Source organism: Poecilia mexicana, unplaced genomic scaffold (genome assembly GCF_051168715.1).
Source record: "Poecilia mexicana isolate PSO_F unplaced genomic scaffold, ASM5116871v1 scaffold_1, whole genome shotgun sequence".
In the NCBI taxonomy this organism is placed as follows: Eukaryota; Metazoa; Chordata; class Actinopteri; order Cyprinodontiformes; family Poeciliidae; genus Poecilia; species Poecilia mexicana.
In genome coordinates this window covers 7,144,152-7,155,769 of record NW_028263370.1, presented here as the reverse complement: position 1 = coordinate 7,155,769, position 11,618 = coordinate 7,144,152, and the positions used below count along the sequence as shown (strand labels likewise).

The 11,618-nt window shown below is 36.1% G+C and overlaps 1 protein-coding gene across 1 annotated transcript; it reads left to right on the top strand.

Moving 5' to 3' along the window:
• Positions 1-7,031: 7,031 nt before the first annotated feature.
• LOC106930296 (uncharacterized) lies at positions 7,032-11,574 on the top strand. Its single transcript, XM_015007746.2, has 7 exons — positions 7,032-7,152; positions 7,391-7,523; positions 8,178-8,276; positions 8,389-9,183; positions 9,370-9,512; positions 10,132-10,238; positions 10,331-11,574. The coding sequence occupies exons 2-7, from the start codon at positions 7,418-7,420 to the stop codon at positions 10,467-10,469; spliced, it is 1,389 nt and encodes a 462-aa protein (XP_014863232.2). The 5' UTR covers positions 7,032-7,152; positions 7,391-7,417; the 3' UTR covers positions 10,470-11,574.
• The last annotated feature ends 44 nt before the right edge of the window (positions 11,575-11,618 follow it).

Sequence of the window (11,618 nt, the reverse complement as noted above, 5' to 3'; positions counted from 1 at the left end):
GTTTTGTTCTGTGGCATGTTTAAATTTATTTTTGATCTGGTTTTGCAGAAAAGGTCAAGCAGTGACAAATGAAAATACAAAATGGTGGTTAAGGATAAGCTACATGCCTTTGGATATTAACATCTGTGCTGTTTCATGAGTAGATTGACGAGCTAGTGTTTTTGTTTTTTTGACAAGTTATGAAGCAAAACCTTTAACCTTTTGTGATTCAGTTCAACTTGGTCTCCAGCATTTTACAGTCTACATGCTCTATATTTGTACTTCACTCCAGGCAGGTTTGTAGTGACTAACAGAAAAACTGCAGCAGTTGCGGTAAACATGATCCGACCAGAGGCATGGAGAGGAGAGGAGCAAGATGACAAACAAGGACATAAGTAGCTCACAAACTGAACAGCGGGGGATTTAACTCAGGGCGCCATTCACTTAATGAAACTACAAAAAAAAAAAACAACAAAACAATGCTTTTCCTCACAGCAAGACATAGAAATTATTTTCAGTAAGAAAGAGAAAGCAGTGCTTCTGGCTTCAATCTAGTTCTTTCTCCCTTTTTGGTAGCCGGAAATTGACCGAAGTTTTGCCACTGCAGAGTTTACGACCCCGAAAACTACCTAATTAATACTAGTTAGTAAGTCACATACTAAAATTATTTACTTCTCCCTGTATTAATTAGTTGTATGCTTTCCAAAACAGAAATATTCCTCATTTTCACATCTCTTAGATTAAAACAAACATGGAAGAGCGTTTCGTTCCATGTGGAAATCAGGGTTCTTGTTTTCAGGTGCGGGCTGCTGAGTCATAATTTGTCTCTCCAAATCATATAGCTTTCAGATCCCGCTGTGGGAGGGCTTTATGGCATCTTGCATGCTTCTCGTTTCTCAGCATAAAGAAAATGTTCCTCCTATAACATCCTTAGCTGTGGGTGCCTTTCAAGTTCACTGAGTCATCGGTTAAATTAGCTTAAAAACAAGCCATCAGTCGTGCCTTTACTGTGAAGGGATAAAAAAATTTACAAAAAAAAAAATCCAAATGTGTCTGGGAGAATTACAAGATGATCAAAGCGTGGCGGATCATCACAAGCTGACAGTAACGCAGTTCTTGTCTGACAAATCTTCACCCAGTCTGACCTTGAAATAAACAGAAACGGATGATGAAAAGCAGTGAATATTTTTCTGGCGAATACCAGGAGATGATGCAATAAGTGGATGACAGGAAACTCTCACAGTTTCAGATGCAGATGGACTTATGTCAATTAAAACTTCAAAATGCCTGAAGTACGTCGCATACGTCACATTAACCAGCATGTGAAGGAAGCACACTTTGCATCCTGCAGGTACTCAATAAACTCTGTTACTAAGACTTTGTTAAGTATTTATTGGATCAAATGCTATTTTGTTAAATTTCATTTAATAAAGTTGTATTTGAAAATGGAAAACTTGAAGATAACACTCGGACATATGAAAATTGATCAAATTTAACAAGACAACTTACAAAATGTTGAGCTGAATCTTTCAAATCATTAAAAAAAAAAACAATAAAGCGCCTCAAACCACAAATGCTCATTTTGAATTCAACGCCGGTAATGTAGTTGAGACAGAGACATGTTGCCACAATGTTGCATCACCTTTCCTTTAACAATTGTCTTTATTTTTTTGAGGAACTAAAGGGAACAACTCTTTCATCCATTTCAATGTTCACTATGCGTCTCTGACCTTGCATTTCATACTGAAGAAAACCCCAACAACCCCGGAGTTTGAATCTGAAAGGAGTTTTAAACTCCCAGCTGAAGGATAAAGTTTTCAGTCACACATTTTCATTGATATTTGATGCTAACAAGGCGTCTATTGCAGGGATGTTGTCTGAATACGTTGTTTGGTTTTAACATGGTTGAGCTTTAGTGTGCATCAGGGATAGAGAAGAAAAACACAACAGAAACATACAATGATAAACTGAAATGATTGAAAGCCGGACAAATGTTTTAAAACGATCAAGATTACAGAGGCACAGAGTTTCTGTCAATTTCTTCAAAATCATGAATGAACCATATCTGTGTGTCTCACTGATGACAAGAAACAGCGTATGGGGCGGGTTGTGGATCAGAGTGTGGACTGATCGTCTTGCCTGTGGGAGGATGTGGTTTGATCTGCAGCCCCTACAAGAGCCAAACTGTGATAGAGAAAGGTATTTTACCCCTCTTTCATCTCGCATCCGTTTCTTTGAATGTGATGTACAGCACATACGGTGTGCTTCCAGAGAGTACAGATGACACAGTTTGGTTCACTTTAGCTACAGTTATGAAGCATTTTAGCATCATAAATGGTGTGTTTGTAAAATTCTTGTGATATGAACGTAGCATGACTTTATTAATGAATAAATGTATAGAGACATTCAAGTTTTTGATACAATAGCCTAGCTTTGATCTGGTGTCATGGGCATGAGTTTTAAAATGAGTTGTGTGTGTTTTAAAGAAAACTTGTGTCTTGGCACTTTGTACTGTATTCAGTACTAATGCCCCTGTATTTATGAAAAGTCCACATGACATTTCAATTCTCAGGCACCACATGTGAAGTGACATTGACCAATGCTATAAAACTTTAAGTACTAAGCAATAATTTAATAATAATGTTATTTAATCTCAATACAATTTAAATGGCATGTTTTTTAATGGTTTTTAATTGTGCCAATGTACATGGCAAAACAGGAATCCATAACAGCAGCTTTAAGCTACTTCAGCTGCTTATATTTTAGTAAAAAATAATTCATGTTTTTTTGCGTTTCCTCATCTTCTCTACAGAGTATCACTTCATGGTTTTACTGTATAAGAGGAGAAGTTTTCTGGTTGTAGACTCCTGTTTAATACTCACTCTGTTTTCTTCAGCCTTAGACTCAGAAATCTGAGAATCACCTCAGGCCTCCACCTTGCTGTCCTTCAGATCCACAAGCCAGTTCTTGTTTCAGACAATTATCGCCTGGAAAACCTTCACCCAGGAGCACTCAACACCGGTCCAAACTGCCTGGAAAGCATGTAAATAATTACTGCCTTTTACAGAACTTGTCCTTCATCTTGTTTCACTATCTAGGGATCCTCCGCATACCAGCTGTTCCAATAACTCGTCTCCTCCAAATGAGAACAATTGAATTCACAAGACTTCATCTAATAAACCACCTGAGCTTTTGTAATATCCTCTCACTCCCTATCCATTCATTCCTTAGCTGCTGCGCAGCCCCATCGTTATTCAAGTCCTTGTTGGATTGGTCATTTTTTTAAAAGGAGGCATCTTCATAGCTTTATAAAATCACTTAATACTGATCTTTGTAAATCTGATTATTCATGTTTTCATAGTCAGAGTGACTACACAGTGATGATGTCAACAGCCAATTCCAAAACTGTAGCACAGATTTAATGTTTTTTCTTTACTGTTCTACAAAACAAATAGTTAATAAAATTGCAAGTTTTTGACTGAAAAATGAAGTCAGTTGCTGTATTTGTAAAAATAAACTTTTAAAGCTTCAACAGGTTTATCTAAGTAATTAACAAACAGGAGAAAAATGGGTGGGAGGCAGCATGTGTTCATACCACGTATATGTTCTCCTGAAACCAGTAAATAAGACGTGGAGATAAAGTGCATGTGGGTGTGTTTGTGGTTCTGCTTTCTCTCGCTGCCTGATACATCCTAATTGAACAGCCTTTTGACTTTAAATAACATTTTCCAGCAAACAACCTGGAGTTTAGAATAAACTGATGATTTCCTGAAAAGTCAGTAATTTAAATACTGGAAAAATCAAAATGCAGCCTTGGTTTTGTGTTCATCGCTGTGTTTTATAGGTTTCACCCCACTGATGTAGTTTAATTTGGTAAATCTTGAAATATTCTCATGTTGGTTCTAACATTTTGTCTCAGTACTTTCACTTTAGCCTCCCATTCCCACCCTCCTCCGCGCAGACGATTGTATCACTCAATGCATCACAACTAAAATACGTCATTGTGGTTAAATATAGAACCCAACTGATCCCACAATCATGTCACTTTTGGCATGCTTGGTCTTGTCTTGTGTGTAGTGATTCTTTTTAATCCCAACAGACCTTTCGAGAATCCTGTGTGTCGAAGTGAGTCATTAGCTGCCAGTTGTCCTGCCTCCTCCCAGTACCTCTCCTTCTGCTCCCAGAGTCTATTTTAATTCAGCAGAAATTATAATAAAGTGACTGAATTACAATCGCTGTCTTCCTCTGATGTGCCCCTGTATACACAGTATCTTGAGAGGCTCAGTTTTAAGCCTCGAGCCAACACGGAGACAGTTGGTGTTTGTGTGCGCTCTTTAATGCCTTTATTCAGTTCCTGCTGCTATTATTTCACACTTTATTTTTGAACAATTTGCATTTCAGGTTTGGTTCCTTTTTAGTTGAGTTTTTGGTGGATAAAAAGAATCATTTGTGCAAAAAGAAAAGCATAAAATTGTGAGAATTTGACATGGACTGCCTCTACACATGATTTCAATTAATTTCTGTTTCAAAAGTAAAAATAATCAAAGTTTTCTCTCAGCTTATATGATGTGATTAACAAAAAAGTTATTTTAATTTTCAAAACTGGGAAATCGTACACACCTGCCCCTGTAAAAACCCACTTTGTAATGAGTTGATTTCATTTTTTGTGTCGGGATATCTTTTAAGTAATTACTGAATGTATACAGTTAAACATTTATATTCTAATTTGATCTTTATTTTGGGCTTTTCAGCAATGATTGAAACTCTCTTTTTTCTACTGTAAATGTGTCTCCAACATACAAGAACAAGAATGTGTTTTACTGTGTGAAAAAAACACAAACTAAAACAACTTTCCTCAATTCAGAGGAAATCTGACTCTACAGATGATAAAACTTGCAATATAAAGCACACATCTTTAATGAAAGACAACGAATAGCAACAGAACATCCTCCTCCACTTGTGGCACAGCCTCATATTGAAGCAATAAATGTAGCTCAATGTATTCAACTTTTTTTTTTTTTAAGGAAGGGACACTGATGTAAAGGTTACCTAAAAAGTAAATATCATTTAATGTACAAGCAACAAGAAAGAGAAATGAAGTGTTGTGTATTTGTTGAAAATCTTCTTGAGTAAATTCTCATATATTTTCCAAGAAGAAGTGGAGGATGCAGGTCTGAGTTACTACTTGTACTGCCTGCAAAGGTTCACAAGAGGGCAAACTAGCTGTGACAACAATTATCAGGGTAAGAAAGTGGCTTCAGAAAAATCTGAATAAACAAGTAGCACAGTATATACTTTTGTAATTAACTTGGTCTGAGAGCAAACCCTATGATTTAAAATGCAGGCTTTTTCTTGCTGACTGTTCTGAAGTCTATGCATTATTTTTCTCTTTTGGATTTAATTTCCCCAGAGTTGTGTTTTCCTTTCTGGTTTTCTTAGTTTCTCAGGGGTGTTAAATGTCCTGCTACATCTCAAAGTAGCAGAACACCGGGCCTCAAACAATAGTTGACAAGTTAAGCTAGTTAAATAAAAAAATATTGTTAAAATGTAGGATTGAGATTAATATTTCAAGACATTCAATTTAATTGACTTTAGGAAGGAAATTCTAATGGATCAGTTTGAGAAAAATTAATTCACATTTGGAGAATGAGAGCAAATATATTCATGTTTTTTTTTTTGTTAACTTAATGGGAGTCAAAGTTGACTTTAGTTTTTAAGTGTTTTTGTGGATATTCTCCTCATTCTTCACTGAGGAGATTCAGCATTGTTACCGTGCCAACAGCTCTCTTCATGCCCACCCCCATTTAAAAGTTTCTAAATCTATCTGTCTATTTTAAAATAAAAGACGCATCAGAAGAAAATATTCCAAATATGAATTCTTTGAAATAAGAGTTGAAACAGGTTTGCTGACAGATGAGATTGTGCAAGTTGCTCCCATGAAACACAGGAAGCCATCATGACTTTTTGCAGACCAGATGAAATCTCATTTCCTGGTCAGCAAAAAAATATCCCTACATCAGCAATTACAGTTATGGTACTAATATAGACAAACATGCTCTGCGGTGAGACAGAAAAGTTTTGAAAGATTGTGGTTACGTGAGTAAATTGTAGTTAAAACCCGACTCTACTTACAGAAAATATGTTGGGTAATGTTACAAGAGGGGTAATTGGTTATTGTCCTTTTTTAAGTTGCAGTTCATGCAGAAATTCTGAATAAAACAAATGAGAAAATTCACTCAAGTGAATTGTTCTGATAAAAGCTTTACCGGTAGGAATATCAAAACAAAACAGAGATGGGACTTTATTGCTTTCATTTCAATTAATTAATTACATAGATTTTATCTTTTTCAATTGGAAATTATCATTTTGTTGATATATGGTATTTGATGAAAACTTGCTTAACCGATTAAAGACAACAAATATATCTGTTGCTGAGCTGTTGTATGCATTCAATAATTTAACAGCAAAAGGGGCTTTTGAAGTATAAATGTTTATTTTGTCACGTGGTTTTCAATTAAAATTCAGATGATTTCAGTTAATTAATTTCAGACCCTGCAATTAACTTGAATAAAAGTTTTAATCGAGTCCCAGCACTAAAACGAAACAAACAAATGACAAACATAGGAGCATAAAACAGGCCAATCAAATGCAAATAATGCAGCATTTAAGTTTGTCTGGTTTCACCTCAGATGAACCAAATATTATCCCAAGGGAAAAAAAAAAAAAAAGATTTTATAAATTTAAAATGCTGACCTTGTAGTTTTATTCAGTTCAGTTGTTTAATTTTTCCGAACTCCTGCAGACATTTCACTGACAAAGAACAGGACAGAAACTATCTACTTTTAGTAAATATCCAGGCTTTGGAAAACAGTGTACCACATTGTTTATCCTGTTGTGGGTTTGGCCGTAAGTTGTGTCCTAATGACTGGAAAATAAAAACACAGGATTTTATTACCGGTTTTAACAGTTGCTTATGAACATCCTTAAAAATTAAAGGTACCAAATAACAATTGGTCCAGCATCATTAATAAAGGAAGTACACATTTCTCCTCCTCCCAGTTTTTCATAAGTCTTGCACAAGTGGTCACACCAGAAGCAAGGCATATAAGATTTGATGGCTTCTACAAAAAGCAGACTTGTCCAGCGTGCTTGATAGCTTCTCATCCAACAGAGGTAAGTTTTTACACACCTATGAAATCATGAGTTCTTAAGAAATGTTTCAACGATCATCACAAACACTTTAAATTTACTAGTATAAACTTCACTGTCATGCTTAAGGTGAAATCCACAACAATGTGAGATTTTAAGTTGAAATTATATACATTTGTGTTTTTGGGGTTTGTTTGTGGTGACACTGATGAAAGTTTAGCTTCTGTTTCAGAATCTAACAGTGTCACATTTTCTTGTTAAGGTTTCACCTCATCAGTAGTGCAGAAAGATGAGTGTGGAGTACCGAGCCTCAATCACATCTGATACGGACATAACCAGAAGTGAAATTGCCTACAAAAGTTTTTCCTCTGATGGGAAAAATTTTCTCCTTTCAGGTACTGACACAGTCCAAACATTTACTCAAGCTTTTTCCTCATTAACACATATCTGATATGGCTAACATCACCAATGTTATCTTACCAAATAATGGCAGATTCTTTTCACTGCTCATAAATTGATATTCTTATTAATATTCTGATAACATGCAACATTGTTTTTAGGAGCACGTAGAGGAGCAGTAAATGCAAATTAATGCAAATTTGTAAAAGTAGCTTTGGGAATATTTGTGGATTTGTATGCAGCTAAAGCTCTGAATTGTCCCCGTGTTGTAAAAATTAATTTTGTAAAGCAAAACATCCACCAAGCTGCAGATTATTTTGACCAAACATGAAACGAAAACTACAACGATATCTTTGCTTTTTTTTCTTCAGCTTGCATCCCTTCCTTTTGCAAAAAGAAACTGAAAGCTGCCATCTTGCATTTATTTCAACAGGCAACGCTAAATAATCCAACATCAACAACCGTAGCCCCCTTTGGATCTGAATTCACTCAAATGTGAATTACTTTAATTGATTTTGTGGTGTTTCATTTTAAAGGCTGTTTTCCAAAAAAAAAAAAAAAAACTTTCACAATTCAGTAAAAACCACAACTTCCTCAAATCACTTCATGAATTTTAAGTTTATGCTTCTGCTTTCCCTGCTGTCAACCAGTTTATTCCCTGAGAAGCAAGAGCTTTAAGCTTGCTACAATTGGCCTTGGACTGCTCTGCGTTGTGCTGGCGGCATGGCTAATCGGTCAGAGTGTTCACAGTGAGTTGTCCTTTTTCTAAATTTGCCCAAATATTCACAGTGTGACATAAAAAAAAATTAAATAACTGACTTGCGTTTTTGTTTTTTTTGTTTTTTTTCATCTTTGGAGCAGATCAAAAGGTAAAAAAAGACCATCTGGACACATTAAAAGCCCTCAACGAAAACAAAGAGCAGCTTCAAGCAAACCTGAAGACGGTGCAAGTCGCAAAAAAAGAGCTAGAATCCAATTTGAAGCAGCAACAGGGAAATATCAATTTCATCTCCAGACAAATAGACATACTGCGTTCCAATAACAGGGAACTAACAAATGAGAGAAATGATCTTAAGGCCAAGCAAAGAGAGGCAGATGCCAACAAAATTACGTTAAACAACGAGTTGGGACAGCTGAGGGACAGTACAGCCCGGCTGCAGAAAGAAAAAGACGCACTGAGCGCTGCCCAAACCACCTTAAATACAAGATATAATGCAATTGCCAAACACTCCAAAGAACTACAGGCTAATTATGACGCTGTTACTAACGAAAGAAACAATTTACAGAACAAATTTAACAATGTGAGCAGATCTAGAGATCAGCTCCAGGTAAGTTACAGTGACTTGATCAATAAGATGGAGGAGCTACATGACAAATACAACTTCTCCTTGAGTGAGAAAGACAAGCTGTCGGGCGTCCACCTGAACCTCACGACCGAAATCAAAGTACTGGAAGACGTAAACAAAATGCTGAGAAAGGCAGAAAATGACTTGCAGAGTTCATACCGATCGGTGCAAAGGGAGAAAAGCGAACTTCAGAGCAGCCTGAAGAACGTAACCGCTGAGCGAGACCTTCTGAGAGCAAAAGTTGATAACCTGACTGCTGAGCAAGAGGAGCTGCAGGGGAGAATCGACAAATTGAATGCAACTCTTCAAGGTAATGTGGAGGAAATACTCATTAGGCTCTTTACTGAAGCCTTTAGCATTTTGATTTCCTTTTTTTAAATAAAGTGTGCATAGATATGTGATCTCAGAGTATTTCAATAACACTTTTTAGTGAAAAGCTTTTCCAGTTTGGGTAGCTAATGAACATGTTTGACTTTGTTGCTTGTTTGTAACACAGAGAAACGTTGCCCTGCTGACTGGAGGAAGTTCCAGTATAGCTGCTACTTTCCCTCTACCACCAAAAAAACCTGGACGCTAAGCAGAGAGGACTGCCTCAGCAAGGGAGCAGACCTGGCCATCGTGACCACTAAAGATGAAATGGTGTGTTCATCTAATATATATCATGAAAGTGTCAACAAAGTCAAAAGTCTTTTTAAAATAGCTTAACAAATCTAATTAGTAGTTTGGAGCTGCACACACACACAAACATACAAATAGTGAATTGGAAATCTGAAATATCAGAGAAGCCTTTAAAAGTTTAGCCATGTGTAGTATACTTAATCTCATTTATTATGGTTGTAAAACTTTTGGTGCAGGTCTCAGTGGTTTCAAATGTCCATATGTATCTTGAAATTCAATGGTGAGTAAAGACAATCAATTTTAAGCAATGACACATAACATCTTACGCTTCAAAAATATATTTCATCTTGAGATGAGGCAAAAAGTGACCTTTTAATCCTTAATCCCTATGCAATGTACTTTAAGAGGATGCTTCATTGGTAACATAAGAGCTTCATAGACTACACCCAACGTAATGTTTTAAAATGCACTTTGATTTTTACGTTAAGATCCATGTGAACATGATGTGGCGAGATGGTTGATAGCACCTTCACAGGGGAACCGACTCTAAGCAAATCTGAAATTTCTTCTGTAAAATGTTTACTCCCAGCATAATAAGCAGGATAGTGTTTTAGAAACTGACTTGTTTTTGTCCTCCTAGAACTTCATCAACAGCTTGTACAATGACAAAGAGGTGTGGATCGGTCTGAGTGACGGAGGAGTGGAAGGGCAATGGAAATGGGTTGATGGAACACCACTGACTTTAGCGTAAGGAGCTTTGAAATGTTTTCTATCGAAAATTTAACATAAAAAATTACAGCTTTTATTTAATTGTGCTTTTGCGCCACTGCATTATTTAGGTTCTGGGCTCAAGGGCAGCCAAACAGCCATCAAGGGAGGAACCAGGACTGTGTGGAGGTCTGGCACCGTAGCAAAGGGGTTGGCGACTGGAATGATGAGAATTGTAATATCGAACAATTCTGGATCTGTGAGAAGTAGCTCTCCTTTGCAGCTTTGCTCCCAAAAGACATTCAATCACTTTATTACGTATATGAACGTACTGTGATCAGATGAGACCAAAATCAGCAATTTTGATCTACATTCAAAATGGTATGTGTGAGGAAAAACTGAAAACGCTGTGAGCACAGCATCCCCACAGTGAGACACGGTGGTGGCATCATCATGCTGTGGAAAGGTTTTTCTACAGCAATTAGAGTTTAGAGTTTACAGAATGTAATTATTCACATTTTTGGTCTTCTTGAAAACGTTTTCCTTTCTTTTCATCCAGTTTTTTCTGCAGTCTCACTTGGATATTTGGACTTGTGCTGGTATTTCATTTATAAAATGGAGCTTTCTGGTGATCTGTTTTTTTTCTTCTTATTGTTGATTTGATCATTGTTCTGACTCCATCTGAAAAAGATTCATAGAACACATTTTTATCCATTTTTTAAAGTGTGCTTAAAATATTTCATGCTTTGAATCAAAATTTGAATGAAAATATATTCAAAAAGATGTAAGCTATTTTTTTTCGTGCTAGTAATTCTGTGTGGGAGAGTGAAGTAACACTTAGATTTCAGTCTTTGTTTCAAATCAAAGGTAAAAATAAAAGGTATCAGTTTTTGTGATATTAGTTACAATCTCCAAGCACATGTTGGTGGAGCAAAGCATAGTTTACTGTTGAGATTCACACAAATACTTACAGATAGTACTGATTACTGAATCGTACTCATTGTCTGTCTTGTCAGAATAAATTTCTACATATTTTAATACCAAACGAATTTATGCTACTGATAACTTGATACTGTGGAAAAAAAAAATCATTTTGTTGAGAGTATATCTGTACTATTATGTGGTTGTATAATGTTTTACTCAACTTTTTCTCCTTGCTGATGACAGTAAGCTCTATTCTTGATCCGAAGTCTCCTCCTTTCCAATCATTCCTTGCATATTTTCTCTTTTGAAATGTGTGATCCAGTCATTGCAAACCTAAATGTGTTTTATTAAATGACAACAATGAACTCAGGGAAATGAACTCGATATGGCAAGACCTATATGAATATGAATAAACAAGGAAGTGATTAAATAATAAACTAAATCAGACACACATGTTGTGTAATATTATATGGCATTCCAGCAATTATCTCACCA